Source organism: Chenopodium quinoa, unplaced genomic scaffold (assembly GCF_001683475.1).
Source record: "Chenopodium quinoa cultivar QQ74 unplaced genomic scaffold, ASM168347v1, whole genome shotgun sequence".
Lineage (NCBI taxonomy): Eukaryota > Viridiplantae > Streptophyta > Magnoliopsida > Caryophyllales > Amaranthaceae > Chenopodium > Chenopodium quinoa.
This window is the reverse complement of record NW_018743669.1, coordinates 1510096-1526918: the sequence shown is the minus strand read 5'-3', so window position 1 is coordinate 1526918 and position 16823 is coordinate 1510096. Positions and strand designations below refer to the sequence as shown.

Genomic DNA, 16823 nt, shown 5'->3' with positions numbered 1-16823 from the left:
TCAGCCCTCAATTCTTCAGTCAGTAAATTGGTGATCGATTTTGACCTAATACTTGACTGCAATGAGATTGCGAAAATATCTTTCAATAATAATACAGATGATGATGGCATTACTTAATATCATATAGATTGAAACTATAAATTCAGGGGTTATTTCCCAGGAAGATAGTATGAGATTGTACACAGCATGAGATACAACTAATGTGAAGTTAATAAAACTTTAGCTTATGAATCTTATCAACAGTCCATAAATAAATTATCCTCATTGAAATATTTTGTTTCAAAGTACTGACAAATGCAAATCCTGCTAATATCTGACTGTCTACCGTAGAAATAACTCACAATGGAGACATTGGAAGCCAAATTAATGAATTCTTTGTACTCTATCTACTCAATTTCAGCTTCTCTTTTCCACAACAGGCTTCGGAAATTAAGATGTAAAAGTAAAAAGTGCCTCCAAAAATGACTACAGGCGGTCTCAATTTACACGAATCATCAATTCAAGATTGAAGTCCGGGATTTGACCTAAATCACAAACAGTAAACACCCCCCCCCCCAACCCAAATTATGAAGACACGGCAGTAAACATTGATCACTGTCTAAATCTCAAATCCAAGCAGAAGTAGGGTCGGTAAGACAGCAAGTGCACCACAAACCCTTTCAGAAGGCAAAATTATTTGATTCCATCAACCTTACAAACTTCGGTAGTCGATCACAGTGACTTCATCTTCTGGTGCATCTAAATCTTGGTAGCTGTATCAAGAGCAATTATTGTGTAAGTTGATTAATAGCAAAATTTATTCTTCATCAAGTTACCAAAAATACAAAATTTATGGTACAGATGTACAGTGAAAAAGATTACATGATACCGTGTGAAAACAAGGGGACCAGCATACCACATTTAAGAATTAGCAAGGTCTCACACTAGTCTAGTACTGAGTAGGTCATAGAGTTACAAAAGGATCACATTTCTACTTAGCCATGCAGTAATTAATAATTTCAAGTATATTTAGGTTAAGATTCACCTATAATCTGTATCGTTCATGCTATCTCAGGGAACAGTTTTTTAAACAGAGACAAAATAAAAGTACAGCAATATTTTTTTTGGCATCCAGCACTGCAATATTTAACATAGGACACAACAACATTTTCCTTGTGTCATCCTTCAAAACAGTATATCCTAAGAACGTCTAAGGCATTTAACACAAGTGACTCATTTCAACATAGCCTAAGCTAACAGCAAACCATTAAAGATGAAAGTTAGAAGATGCAGAGTATATACTAGAAAGAAAACCATATTAAGCCAAGAAAACGGGATAGTGAAATCTTCAAAAAATAAGTACCTTCGCAGACGTCTAGGATCCTGCCGAAAAGAAGACGATAGAATAATCGGAGGTGCGCCCATCCCATTTCTTCCTGGCGCATCAAAAGGAGAGGGTCCACCCTGCTCACGTAGCATCCGCATTGCAACATCAGGAGGAGCTGGCACAAAGGGTCCCAATGGGCTGCATTCACAACTCAAACTATTAATACTGATATCTGCCTCAAGTTTCTAACAGTAGCCACCATAGTGATCCTAATAAAGATTAGCTAGTACAACGAGTCATAGCCTACGAACCCTCTAAGAAGTCTAAAAATCTCATCAAAACATAAATCTTATGCAAAATTATTGACTGGCGTATCACATAGACAAAAGCCTAAGCATATCATTACAGTTGAATGATATAGTGTCCATTAAACATTTAAAAAAGAGGGAAAACTACGAATCATGGAAGAGGGAAGGAGAGAGTTGGTAAATAACTTATTCTCCTTGTTAAACTGTCCCATAAATCCCCTTTTTTAACTTGATGCTCTACGTAGAGAGAAACTTGGTCTCTAAAAAATGGCATCTTCCATTGAGTTATTAACAAAAACAGCTTTCTTCAACAGTCAACAGACAGACACATACACACACCAGAGAGATACAGATAATCCATACATACCCAGCACCAGGAACAGGCATCAATACAGGTGGGGGGGCAATATCAGTGGCAAAAGGAGCAACGTGCATGCCCTGTCCACCAAAATTTTCAAACATTGGTTCATCAGGGTTGCCCTTCTCTGGAGCATCTTTGTTTGGAGGAAATTCATTCTGAGGATTCTCTAATCTTTCAAATCTCTCACCACCATTCCGGTCTCTTTCTCTACGGTTGCCTCGATCATCTTTCATACGGTTGTCAGCACCAGGCCTTCGTCTTTGCAGCTTGTCTTTCTACATGAAACAATAAAAGATTAAAATCAATATAGAAGACCTAGCTTGGGTAATATCAATTATGGACGCTAGTAGGTGAGTTAAATTATCATGCAACTGTATAAACAACCTCTATTGTAGGTAATAAGTTTCTGACATATCTCTATTGTCCATATAATCTCTCCATTCCTATAGAATATAGATGACTGTTAATTAGGTGTCATTTTGGACAAATTGAGTTGATACACCATAACTATCCTTCTGTAAGAAAGTTTTGACATCACCAAACCACAAAGAAATTTCATTCAAAGGTGTCACCAAGATAATTATGGGCAAATGGAAAGTTGAAGTTACAAAATCTATACAGTGGCCATTTCATTTGAAGATAAGGAGCAATTAACTCAAAAAGAAAGCTGACAATTCGCAGAGTTGACAATGCTTTACAACCTTTTCCACCAAACCCTTATTTTAACCCAACTGATTCCCACTTACCCTTCATGCTTTATTCCAAGCATAGCCTTGAAGTGATATATAGGAATAGAAGATCGACCATGATCCATTAGCTTCAGCATAACACAAAAAACATGCATGAAAGCTTTATCCTTATCTAATTTTTAACTTACTGATAAATTAAAAGTTCTCTAATTGAAAATTAATAAATGTTATTTAGAGGAACAGCCCTTTATTGGTAAAACAAAAGACATGATACAAACAGTATCAAATCAAACAACGTTTACCTAGGTAGGGACATGAAAGAAGATTATTAAACTCCAGGTAAACAACTCATAAGGTCTAACATTAAGAAACAAGTATAGAGCTTGTACTTTGCTTATGACTCACTGGTTTGACTTTAAAGTGCAAAGTTTACTTTATTCAATATATAATGGTAACAAAAAATGGTATTTATCTAGTATGCATCTTTTAATATATTGAATAACTCAAAGGCACATACCGGGACAAATTGCTGCATCACAGGTTGCCCACCGGGGGCATCTGGGTCACTACAGAAAGAAAACATGTAAGCAATTGAGGATCCTACAATCAACATAACACTGTAGAGAAGAACCAAGGGAAAGGCATACCTCATATAGTTCTGGAAGTATATATCTTCTCGTACTTTTGTTGTAACATCCATCGAGAGTTCTGGATGTTTAAGTTTCAAATGCTTGTGGACAAACTCAGCAGCATGGAAGAGCTTAGTGCAACTTTTAGCACCACAACCATATTTCCACCCATACTTTTCATCCCTAATTTTTCTAACAAAGGGATCCAAAGCTTCAACAGCAGCAGCATCTATCTTCTCCTTGGCAGTCATGACCTCAAGTGGATCCTGACTACGCAACCTGTCTTGCCAATGTGAATCAAGCTTCTTTTCCCAATCTGCAGCACTACTAGAAAAATCAGAATTCTTCCCCTCAGCTCTCACATGCCGGAGGCCCTTAGGTTCTGCTGTTTCTACCATGCCATAATAATCCACCCCATGAACACGCCAAAGGTAAGTTGCAAGAGTATCTAAAAGCTCAACGCCTTCAAGGCCCTTAACAGAAGTTAATCCACGTATGATAATAACAGGACCAATTGATCCACTATGCGATCTATCTCTACTCATTTTGTCAGCATCATCTTTGGATAAAATGTTGTCCTCAATTCCCTTTTCAGAGTCAAGTTTTGTGATAAGTGCTTGAGCTAGTTCAATGTCGATTTGAATACGTCTGGGCTCAGAACTAACAGGATGAGCCTTAGGTGCAGCTGATACATCAGCATCCTTCGCCTGAGCTCGACCATGCCGCCTCCTTTTACCATTAACATCTGTCTCATCCTCAGAGTTTGGTTCACTAGTCTGACCTGATTTATTAATGGTCAAGGCATTTGCACCTGGGCCCCTGGAAATGAATATAACAAAGTATAAATATCTAAATGAAACATAAAAGCATCTAATCCTACTCCGCACAAAATATTGCCTCAGAATAAAAGAACAGGAATCTCACATATCAAGGCTCCCACTGTGCAAGTCCAACAAAAAATCTTTCGCAACTTTGCGTGCGAGTTCATTCCTCCTATATATCAAACAGCATGAATATAAGAGGCATTGAGATATACACTTGAACATATATTTGACAAAAGAGCAAGCAGTGGCAATGATCAACATGCTTCATATAGAGATGCACCATACCTTTCAATGACAGTCAGCAAATTTGTGGGGTGATATTTATTCTTCAACCTGAATCGGAAGTTCAAAAGCAATTAGCAAATTGCAAACTTGAAACATTATTGCCTATTAGAAGGAAGAAAGATAAGTACCATTCTTCATCTTTGTGAGCCTCAAAGTATGTACGTTTCTGAGTTGAGATGTACTCTGACTTGTACTCCTGATACCTAGATATCATCAAATGACATAAATATAACATCAGGTGTAAAACAACTGTCAATATTTTATCTTCAATATGGCAGTTTTACAAACTAAAACTTTATATACCTACGCTCAGCTTCAGCTGGTACTACATCATCTTCAAGTTCCTGAATAAATTGCTTGTAAGACATCAACCCTTCTCTGGAAACCCCCGAAAAAAAAACAATTGATTAGTTTAAAAATATTTGTAAACTGAATTTAAAGATTGCAAAGAAAAAGTAAATAGTTGATCACCAGCCCGTACAATGCTGTAGCTATAAGCAGGTGAAATTATAACTTCACAATCTAAATTTAAAAATAAATAAATAAAAACTGTATGAATGGAGCTTTCCCAGTATAAAAACATATAGAGCTTCACTTATGCTGCAAAGTTGTTGTAGGGTGTCATTAGAGATGCAAACCAATGGTCATGCACATTTATAGCATAATTGTCCAAAATACGGTGATCACAGGTAAACAACCCAAACCTCTATCGTCAAATTGAATTCAGCTAAATTTTCCTATTGCTCTGTACCACTATTATATTGTGCAAAATGAAACAATCCCCGTACAGAGGGAGCATAGACCAATAATAGGTATTATTTAAACAGAAACCAAAAGATATGAGCTAACTTTAAAATTCAACACTCAAATTCTGCAAAAAAATGTACAGAAAAAATGCACCGTGTTGAAAATTGTAATTGCTTGCAAGTTGTATTGACTCCAAAATCACACAAAATTATACATGCTCATATAGTTGATATGAACTTTGGACCTAGAAGTGCTGAAGAAAGGAAAAGGAAAAAATAGTGACATAGAAGGATGGCTAAACCTCCTTTTATTTAATCTTTTATCTATTCCCCTTCTATTTTCCCTTAGTATCAAAGGACAGATATAAAGGTATGTGCATGGTCAATCAAATTTCATCACCCTAATTTCCAATAGAAGTTAAGGCATTCCAACCCACACTCCTTCACCACTAATAAAACTAATAACAGAGACAAGGTATTTCTACCAAAAAAAACACAACGGCAAATATAACCTCTGACCAAATTCAAAACAGCTCCTTACTTTTAACTAACAGCCAAAAATTAAGTCTGGTAGTAACCATCAGTTAAAGGCCTTCAAACTCCAAGGGAGTCAAATTTTCACTATTCAATGACTGTTAGAAGTCTTAGAAAAGACAAATAAAATAGCTAATTAACATCCAGTACTTCTTTTACAGTAAAGACAGCTAATCTGGGTTGACTAGATCAGATACCCTGCCTAGATACATAAAAATAGTTTTAGCTGACTTTTTGAATAAACATCAAGTTAAAGAGGACACGGACTCTATAATAGCATAGAAGTACTAAGCAAATGATTTTCAACAAGCACTGTTTATCCCTTGCATTTCAATGTAAATACAATGTGGTTTACTATAGTCATGTAGTGACAAGTGTAAAATCTGAGAAAAAACCTATGAATAATCTCACTGATATTCAATAATAATAAGTGTAAGAAATAAGAATAAAGATCCATTAAAGGACTCACATAAGATCTACCAAATCAGAAAGCAGTTGAGAAAGAAACACGAGATATAAATACGGAGAAATTTTAATGATATAAGTAGAAGTAGATATCAAACACTTACCTTTGAGCATTCCCAGCATTTGATGAGTCACCATAACCACCACGTCCGGCCTCCCAATCTGGCAGGTTGCAATACAAATTACTTAGAATAATGGAAGAATAACAGCAAATTCAAAATCTAGCATAAGTACATAGAGACAATCAAAACAATATCTAATACAACATAAACCAATATCCATTACCAAGCATGATATTGGGACTCAGAAGAATCAGCACTATGGCTGAAAAAGAAATTTGGCTGCAGGCAAGGGTGGAAACAAAAAAGAAGGGAAAGCGGAAGAAGGTTTGAAAAACAAAAAAGGTAAAAAGGGACAGGACAGCATGTTACTATATGAATGCAATTAAGCAATCAGCAAAAGCAGGGAATTATATGTTTTAGCTCATTCACATCACTCACACCTGCAACCAATTATTTAGATCACTTGAATAAAAAGGGGAAATTTGATTGTATATCACCAAGAAGAATGACTAGATCTGGCCCGTCTGGGCAACTTGGACTCTGCTTGGAAAAATAGTATCACAAATGGTTGAAGAAGAAATCCTCAATCCAACCATTTAAAACACTATTTCTTCAAGAACTGTCCTAGCCCAACAAGCATAAGATATCCTCACAAGTGTCTAAACAACTCATCAACCAACATTCAACAAGTGTAGAGCTATTTCTAAGGGTGAGAAGAAATATGCAAACTTGTCTCTGAGAAAAGGTGATCTTGCAATATTTGACAGGTCATAAGGGCTGGCAGCACCATTACATAAAATATACCGAACTTCTGGAACCAAGCTCAGAAACCCAAGTTAATTCATAGCAGAGTTCATTAGGTTCAACCCTATATCAGTGACATATTTCTTTGCCTCTTGAAAGGCGATAGTGTTCATAACATGTCCACACTCAACAGCCCAAAGGAAAGTAATCCAAATGATGCAAGAAACCTCAGTAAAACAAAAGCTGGTTGCACCGCTTAACAGCCTTCCACCAATGAAGTGCATCTACAACAAAAAATGAGAGCATAGCAGGACAAAGCTTGAAGGATCACTTCAAAGTTCCACAGCCTTTATATCTAACAGCAAGTAGCTCCCTTTTTAAAGAGCGAAAAAATAAAGATGCAAGGATAAGGTAGATACACTAGACTTTCTCATGGTATAAAGCATACAGTACAACCCCATTTGTAATTCACAAGAATAAACAGTCAATCTAATGTGACGTGTCAAAATGACCAACTAGCTACAAATCTACAATACTGGTATCCATGAAAAAAAAGGAGTTTTTCAAAAGCATCACTTGGCTTACATGTCAATAAATTAAACACAAACCATGTAAATTAATCAACTAATTAAGTTAACAAGGCGTTGAAATTGCTACATCTTGCTGTTTCAAAAAAACTTGAGAGATAATTAGACTCCTTTGAAGAATACTTTGTAATTCATATTATTATTTTTTTGTCAAATTAAATTTGTGAAATACGTAAAATAACTACTAGTCAGACCCTAATAACCTCATGAAGAGCAAACACTTTAGTTCTTAGAATTGGGACACAAAAAGGCATCCCAAAGTGACCACAGCACCAAAAAAGTGAAAAGCAATAATTTATCCCGAAAATTTGAAGATTAAAGAAGCAGTAATTACCAGATGGTCCGCTAGGATATCCACCGGAACGAAACCGACCATGCGGCCTGTCATCACCGTAACCTGGCCTGCCTCCCATTTCACGGTCATACCCACCAGGGTGATCATAGCCAAACCTGTATTATGGAAAAACATTGGCCTATAAATAAAAATTATAATTACTTTACTGATACATGACTAAAGTTGAGGATCGTATCCATTTACAGGCAAACAATACTACAAGAAGCAATACAAAAACAAATAAATGCAGCCAAACACTCGAGATTTGAATAAATCAATTCCCCCCCCCCCCCCCCGAGGGGAGGGGGGGTAGAGATATACAGCCAACATGTGTGTGACATAACATAGAGCCTTCTAAAGCCTTGAGAGATGGAATAAATTAATAAAGCAATTCCTATAACTTGCCCTAATTATATAATCAGCAAGCTTGTGGCTATAAGCACAAAGAAACACTCACAGCTAACGGGGAGATAGACAAGGACCTTCTGTAACGCTTAACAATATGCACAAAATCTATACCCCGTCTTTAATAAGCAACTCATTGGATCCCCAATAGGCAATAGCGAAGCCTACTGGTGCATGAAAATCACCAATCAATTACAACAGAGTAAGACACTCGTCTAACAAATCCTTAAGGCTATGGCTGTCGATCCAATGTTCAACTTACAACTCACGAAATTAAACATGACAAATTCCAAACCTTCGGCTTTACACTAAAATGTCGGGATCATCAATCAATATAATCAGTCTAAAGTTCTACCCATCAATGAAACATAACAAAAGAATCCACTTTCATCCAAGCCAATGAAGAAACAAAAAAAATTCACAGATTTCCCAGTTAAAGCAAACAAAAGTCCACCCAATTCAACAAAAATAAGCCTAATCTACTTAAAATTGCATAAGCAACACGGCAACATCCCAATTCATCAAAGTGCATAATATTAAACACTCAATTCAACTGCAATTACCACTTAACTAAATCACATAACCAAGAAAAACAATCAACCCAACCATAAATTCAAAACCAAACAAACCTTCGATCACCGGGGCCGTAACCACCACCACGAGGACTACCTCTTCTACCATCATACCCATCGTCTCGCCTCGAACGCTTAAACGGAGGATAAGGAGGAGATCTTCGAGGAGGAGGAGAATAATTATTGCGACGATTATCTCGATAAGGAGGAGGATGAGGAGGACTAGGGCTAAGACCTCTACTTCGCTTATTGTAATCTCTATCCCTATCTCCTCCACCACCACCACCACCACCTCCTCGATTATTGCGATCGTAGTAGCGATTTGGTGGAGGACGGTCGAAATCTCGGTCATCTCTTCTCTCTCTGGAATCGCGATCTCGGCGACGGTGCGGTGGTGGAGGCGGAGGAGGCGGCGGGGAGGAATCGGCGGGAGTATCGTCGGGTTTTTCCTTGCTGCGACGGCGATTGTCGACGGAATCGACGGGCATGTTCATGACTTCCGCCATTGATGAAAAATTAAGGGGAACGAAACGAAACGAAACGAAACGAAACGAAACCCTAGGAGAGAGAAAAAAGTGTGAGGAATTTGGGGGTGAGAGAGAGTGAAGAGGAGGAAGAAAGAGGGGATGAGGAAAGAGAGCGCGTTAATCCGAATTGGGAAACTGGGTTTTTTACGGGTTAATTTTAAGGAGTATTCGGGTCGGTGTGGGTCAATGGGTTATTAGATTGAATAAGGATTATCACTTGTTCTCGGGAATCTCAGCTCAATAAATCTGAACAAACCTTAAATCAATTTGAATGAGATAAAATAAGGGTTACTGTAATAAGTTTGGTTTATATATGGTTTTAAGTCAGTTTGAATAAGATAGAATAAGGATTAATAAGGTTGGTTTATATATGGTTTTAAATCAGTTTGAATAAGATAAAATAAGGATTAATAAGTTTGGTTTATACGAAGTATCCTGTTTTAAATCGGTCAGATAAAGTAAGGGTTAATAAGTTTGGTTTATATAATAAAACTAGTTTTGTGCCCGTACGATGCTCGGGTTATTTATTGAATTTTAAGATAAATTTTTAATCTATATGTCAAATTTTAAATATATATCGTTTATACAAAATTAGTTAGGAATTGATGTGTTTTTGTGACAACTTAAACTATGTAGTAGACATGTAATGATTAATAATAATAATAATAATATTGGTGAAAAATATTTCTTGACCCGTAACCGAAATTAAATAATGACCCTGTTTGAAATGACTTGTGACCAGATTCGATTGACAATGACTGATCTACACACAGTAATAAAATTATATTAGATTGTGAAGTATATATTATTTAAATGGATTAGAATATATTATAAATAATGGATGTGGTGCATTTTGAACTAATTCCTTCTCTCTGTTGTGAAAAAAAAAATTATATGATAATTTATGAGAGTTATAATCTAATTATTTTTTGAATAAAATAATAATTCAATTTGTACATATGAAATTTTGGTACTTTATCAAAAATAAAATTCTAAATTAATAATTTTATCCTAAAATTCTATCGAAATTTGATTGAAAATCATATCATATATTACTAATATATAAAGCTAAACTTTTAGCCAGACGATGAGACAACGACACTTGATGTTCTAACTTTTTGCCAAGTGTCGCGCCACGTAGGATAGAGTTATATATAATTCAATTTATAGGATTAAAAAGTTAATTTAGAATTTTATTTTAAATCAAATTTGGATAAAAATTTAGGATGAAATTGTTAATTTAGAGTTTTCTTTTCGATAAAGTACCACCAATATTTCAAATGAACAAATTAAATTATAATTTTATTAAAAAAAATTATAACTCTCATAAATTATCATATAAATTTATTTTTTGTATCATAGTTTTTTTAGCGAAGGAATTAGCTCAAATGCACCACATCCATTATTTATAATATATTCTAATCAATTAAAACAATATAATTTACAATCTAATGTAATTTTATTACTGTGCGTAGACCTGTCCAGGTCAAGTCACGAGTCATTTCGGAGGATCATTATTTCAGGTTACAGGTCAAGAAATGTTTTTCACCAATGTTATTATTATTAGTCATTACATGCCTACTATTTAGTTTAAATCATCACAAAATCACATCAATTTTAACTAATTTTGTATCAATGATATGTGTTAAAATTTGACATATAGGTTAAAAAAAACTTTGTAATTTTAATTAAATTTAATGGTAGGAAAATGAAGATCAATGATATGTGTTAAAATTTGACATATAGATTAAAAAAAACTTTGTAATTTTAATTAAATTTAATGGTAGGAAAATGAAGATCAATGATATGTGTTAAAATTTGACATATAGATTAAAAAAAACTTTGTAATTTTAATTAAATTTAATGGTAGGAAAATGAAGATCAATGATATGTGTTAAAATTTGACATATAGATTAAAAAAAACTTTGTAATTTTAATTAAATTTAATGGTAGGAAAATGAAGATCAATGATATGTGTTAAAATTTGACATATAGATTAAAAAAAAACTTTGTAATTTTAATTAAATTTAATGGTAGGAAAATGAAGTATTCAATATTAAGTCACGTAACATACTTAAGGTAGGGTCGATTTCGGCATATAGAATTTATCATTTTAAGATGAGGCGGTGGTTGTTGAGAATAATAAAAATAATAATAATTATATATATATATATATATATATAATTGCAATAATACAATTTATGTTGTATATAAATTTATTTTGTTGCATTTTGGCTTTTTTAATTTTAGAATCTTAGGAGCTGTTTAGGACAATTTTTTTTTCAATGATATGACTATATAATTAATTGATTAAAATTATTATTGTATAAATGGTCATGGTGTATGTATGCTTAATTGCTTATACATTAACTTTATAATTTTTGTTTAAACAAAAGCATTATTGTAACTCTTGATAATATTGGCATATGATCAACACCGTACCATCACAAAATTAGAATACCATTAAATACATGTAGATACGTATACACTATTGTATTTTTATTTAACAAAAATATGAATTATATTACCAAATCAGTAGATGAAAACTATCATACAGGTAAAACAAAGTTTGTTGCCAAAAAACGCTAGCATGATTGCAGAAGTGCTGAAAATTGCAAATCATGAATCCAACCCAAACCAAGAAAGTGATAAAAAAAACATAAAGCAAGTAAATGTAAAGAAAACTATAGAGAGGATAGTATTTTCAAGTCATTTTCATGTCATATGATGTTTAGTTAATAACAATATAAATATTTAGTATTTAATAACTTTTATTGGATTCCCGTCTTTTTTATTAGGAAGGATTATTTTTTGATGTTTTAAATTTTTTTAATTATTTTCAAATGAACCTTCATGACGTTATAAACTTATAATCACAATAGAATTTAATTTAAAAGAGTTTTGTTGAGCAATGTAGTCAATGTGAAAAAATAAATTGTTGTATGATATGTGTTTTCTTGGTCATATGTCAACTATACCCCTCAAAATGTCTATTATAATAAATTGTTGTATGCTATGGGCCGGGATTGCAAATACTAATTCCAGTGAAAAAAAATGATCGCCATGGTATTATATGAGTTGGGTAGAAACAAGATTATGACACATGATATACACTTATTTTTTTGAAAAAAGATTATGACACTTATAACATCTACTCAATAAATATCTTCATTCAAAAAACACCAAAGAAAAGAAAAATCATACTTCCTTTTGTTTATATTTTATTACTCAACTTATATACTTCCTCCGTTTTGTTGATATTGTAACAAGGAGGAAATTACGCATCTCAAAACACATTTTATATGTTAAATATCTATAATTGTGTAAGAGTAAAAATTATAAAAAATTGATATTGTAAAAGTATTATATTAGACGAATCCAACAAATTCCCACTTGACTATATTTTGCTTAATGTATAACTCATATTATATGGTCAAACAAGAGTGATGAATAGTACAAAAAGTCCATTGTTACAATATTAATAGAACGGAGGAAGTATTACACTTGTCAATGTATAAATTTTATCATCAACATATTCAATTTCTCGGCTATTTTGCGACACTCGGTGAAGGACCAACAAAAAAAAAAAAGCAACCTAATTAGTATATTGGAATCATTGTAAAAGATAATCTTACTACTGACGAGTTTATTTGACCTTTAGTAAATTTTGTTAATGCCATTAAGGAAGCTAATGTAGTCGTTCATCTACAACTTATCCTGTTTCCTTAGATTGATTTGACTAAAGTATGAGTAGGGCTTTATGTCGACATTTGAGGAGGTAATCGCTTCTGATTTTTATTTAGCCATTTAATAAATTATTATGTTATTATCAAAATAATATAAATAAAAAACATATTCAATTTCTCAACATATACTAGTAAAATAAACCTATAACTATGTACTTAACATTTGTAATTTGATAAAATAGTGTAAAAATCAAACCAATGACCTATTCTGATTGACTGAACTGAGCAGGATTAAACTAAATTGAATATTTTATGAGAGAAAGAAAATAAAAACTGAACTGAATATTAAACTGAAAATAATCCGAATAGAACATACTCGAGTCAAGTAAAAACGACAACCAAAGGACTCGTGTATCAAACTTACCTAACATTTAATATCAATGTATCGTAGACTTCCACCCATAGTAAAATGGGCCAATTAGTAGCCCAACAAAGATAAAAGTCTATATTTTTTGATGGGCTTACAGAAATCGTCAATCTATAAATAACCTGATTTCTACTAAACCCTAATTCCCACCCTAAACAGAGGAGCAAGCCGCTCGTTCATTTCTCCTTCTTCATTCAACCTCGCTTTCTCTCTCTTCAAGCTGTCATGGCTCCCTCAAAGAAGACGGTAAACCCTAATTTCTTATTCTTACTTCGAAATTCATGTTATTGTTTCCAGTTTAATTGATCTATTTTTGATTTCATGGATAAAAATTGAATCTTGAATGTTGGGTTGAATTGCAGAAGAAGACTCATGAGAGCATCAACAACAGATTGGCTCTTGTTATGAAGAGTGGAAAGTACACTCTTGGTTACAAGACTGTTCTCAAAACCCTCAGATCTTCTAAAGGTGTGTTCTTTTATAAACCCTAATTTTTGTTGGCTGTAATTTTTTGTTCCATTTGCGTTGATTTGAAATGGGTTTATCGTATTTTTGAGGAATGATTTTTAATTTTTTGTTTAAATTTATAGAAATTTGTGGTATTCTGCTTGTTTGCAAATCTAAATTTGTATTTGAGATAATTTTAGTTGAATATAATGTTATGCTAAGATGTTAGGTAGATAATCCAGTAATTTATGTTATTGTTTTAATCCTAATTAAATTGTTAGAATGATTGAGAAATATTGGTGTGAGACTATTTGCAGCAGTATAGTGATACAATTATTGATATGTTGTTTAATTGCTACTTTATAGTATTAATGATGAATAGCCGAATATGAGGGTTGTGATGAAATGAGTGTTTTGGTGATTCATGGGTTAGTGATATGTATTGCTTATTGGCAGTATACTAGTATGTGATTGGTAGGGTTCCGAAATGACTTGTTAGAAAATATGATGCAGTGCATTTAGTTACATTGGACTGAGTGTTTGCATTCATGTGAAAACTCGTGTTAAATATTTTCGGTTTTTAGGCACGTATATTTCATTTGCCTTATTTGCACTTGTAGTCATTGAATTATGCTTTAGTTTGGGTTTCAATGGTTATCATTTTTGTTGTTGTTCAACTCTGTTTTGATGATGTTAAAATGTCGTACTAAAACGTGTTATTATTATTTATTTCAGCTAAGTTGATCATTATCTCAAACAATTGCCCACCCTTGAGGAAGTCTGAGATTGAGTACTATGCTATGTTGGCCAAGGTTGGAGTTCACCACTACAACGGAAGTAAGTATTTCTCGGTTTTTTGTACATTACTCATTATTACCTCTTGATACTTGGTTTACATGACATTAGTTACAACTTGTTGTAATGGCTATTGGCAACTTGTTCTTCTGTTTAGTTTGTACACTCTAATTTGGTAGCCCTTCCATCCATAATGCAATCTCGTTTATAATCCATATATGTAGTTCGATGAATTCTACAGTTCTCAAATTCTTGGAGAAAAGTGATTGTTGTTGATGAATAATTCGGTGTATATTAATTTGGAAACCTGTTTGCGTGATTTACAGACAATGTTGATCTTGGAACTGCCTGCGGGAAGTACTACAGGGTGTGTTGCCTCAGCATTATCGAAGCTGGTGACTCAGATATCATCAAGAACATGCCTGACCACTAAATTTGCTGCCTTTAGGTTGATTTATTTTGGAGTGCAATTTTGAGAGTCACAATTCATAGGAACTTTTTTCTATTTCAGTCTTTTGGACCTGTTTCTTTGTAGACATATTTTGTGTTTCAATCACTTGAATGAAGCGTTATATCTATGGATTCATGTACTTGTATCTTGCTTAATCTTAGAATGTGATTGAATGCCAGTTTGAGTGTTGCTATGACTACTGACGATGTTTACAAATCGATTCTCTGCTCCAAACACTTCAGATTTATTTAGATAAATCCTATATCCAAAATGTTTAGATAGATAAAACACGGCTAAGCTGACGAATGTGTTATACAAGTTCTCATCGTCTAGCAAAGCTTATTCATCGTGTTGATCCTCCGTTTTAGTAGTGTTCAGTCATGCAGTACACCTGTAGAAGTATGGGGCTGCTAAGAAAAGCCAACCATTTATTGAAGAAAGTATAGAATAGAATGAAAATGTGGCTCAACAAGTATGAAATTAGTGTTATTATTTGATGCAGAGTCTGAATTTTTTTTGATGTAAGCCGGGGAATAGATTGATAAAGAGTTCAACATTACAAAGCAATTAGGGAGGTCTGTTCTCCATAATTACATCAGCTAGAAAGTTTGGCTAATAGCTCAAAAGCATTAGATTACGATCGTTAGTGGCACTAGTTTTACACCGGCCAAAAGATCTGCTGCCTTGTTGCATCCTTTGGGTTCATGGCTGAACATTAGGCAACACCTCTAGTAGATCCTTGAAAGTCTGAATTTTATTGTCATCCATTTCAATGACAATTTTTTGCTTATTACATAGTAATTTTCGTGACTTTTGAAAGTTTTTATGACTTCGAGTTTATGTGAAATTAAATATAGGAACTGTTACTGAATTTGCTACTTTTGACTTTTCAATCAATTTAAAAACAGAACTACGCAAGTAAAAGATCAAAAGGTTTATTTACACAAGTTGTTAACATGATATCTCAGTTGTTAGGCATTAAATCATCTCCCATAACTTTAGCTTTTGTCTAACTTTAGCCTTTGTTGAAGATGTTTAATTGAGAGAGTTTTGGAACAAATCTAACAAATACTTTTAACCGGTTCAAAACTTCAAACCCCTAAAGGAAGTACCTTGTAGGATTTGGTTAGTAAAAATTAATAATGTACATTATCCAAGATATTTGGTTAGTAAAAATTAATAATGTACCTTGTAGGAAATGATTATAAAGATATATGATAAGCATGATTTCATGATGATGATCAATTATCATATTCATATTACCTAAATAAGTAGTTAGGCTTGAATTGGCATATTTGACAATATGTCAATTATTCTATATTCCTCTATATTTAAATCTCAAATTCACTTGTTTCAAAAAAAAAAAAAAAAAAAAAAAAAAAAAAAAATCTCAAATTCACTCAAAGAAAATTTGATTGACCGATACCAGTTAGCAAAGGCTTACTTGTTAGGCTTGGTTAAATCTTGGTTTGGTTGAATGAGCTGGACCTGGTGAGGTTGTAGAGTTTGGGCTAGATTGAGTTGTGGTGTGGGTGATTATTGGGCTTGAATGGCTAAATGAGTCTGGGTAATCAATCATTACGTACGAAATAATAAGAATTTAAATGTCAAAATACCATTATTTTGAGGATTCAAACAA

The 16823-nt window shown here is 33.5% G+C and overlaps 2 protein-coding genes across 2 annotated transcripts; one reads left to right on the top strand and one right to left on the bottom strand.

The window, feature by feature from the left end:
* Positions 1–227: 227 nt before the first annotated feature.
* Positions 228–9483, bottom strand: LOC110683500 (serrate RNA effector molecule-like). The gene is made up of 12 exons (XM_021859886.1): positions 8909–9483; positions 7875–7990; positions 6252–6309; positions 4706–4780; positions 4531–4605; positions 4403–4450; positions 4218–4286; positions 3312–4112; positions 3182–3230; positions 1982–2250; positions 1343–1504; positions 228–752 (listed from the first exon to the last, which is right to left on the bottom strand). The coding sequence occupies exons 1-12, from the start codon at positions 9355–9357 to the stop codon at positions 692–694; spliced, it is 2232 nt and encodes a 743-aa protein (XP_021715578.1). The 5' UTR covers positions 9358–9483; the 3' UTR covers positions 228–691.
* Positions 9484–13581: 4098 nt separating this feature from the next.
* LOC110683499 (60S ribosomal protein L30) lies at positions 13582–15383 on the top strand. The gene is made up of 4 exons (XM_021859885.1): positions 13582–13737; positions 13854–13959; positions 14674–14775; positions 15060–15383. The coding sequence occupies exons 1-4, from the start codon at positions 13717–13719 to the stop codon at positions 15164–15166; spliced, it is 336 nt and encodes a 111-aa protein (XP_021715577.1). The 5' UTR covers positions 13582–13716; the 3' UTR covers positions 15167–15383.
* The last annotated feature ends 1440 nt before the right edge of the window (positions 15384–16823 follow it).

Bases quoted from the DNA above. Each gene is read 5' to 3' on its own strand.
- LOC110683499 (XM_021859885.1), top strand. From the start codon at position 13,717: ATGGCTCCCTCAAAGAAGACG. The intron at 13,960-14,673 runs GTGTGTTCTTTT...TATTTATTTCAG, and splicing joins AACCCTCAGATCTTCTAAAG to CTAAGTTGATCATTATCTCA. The intron at 14,776-15,059 runs GTAAGTATTTCT...CGTGATTTACAG, and splicing joins AGTTCACCACTACAACGGAA to ACAATGTTGATCTTGGAACT.
- LOC110683500 (XM_021859886.1), bottom strand. From the start codon at position 9,357: ATGGCGGAAGTCATGAACATGCCCGTCGATTCCGTCGACAATCGCCGT. The intron at 7,991-8,908 runs GTTTGTTTGGTT...TCCATAATACAG, and splicing joins TACGGCCCCGGTGATCGAAG to GTTTGGCTATGATCACCCTG. The intron at 4,606-4,705 runs GTATATAAAGTT...GATGATATCTAG, and splicing joins CCAGCTGAAGCTGAGCGTAG to GTATCAGGAGTACAAGTCAG.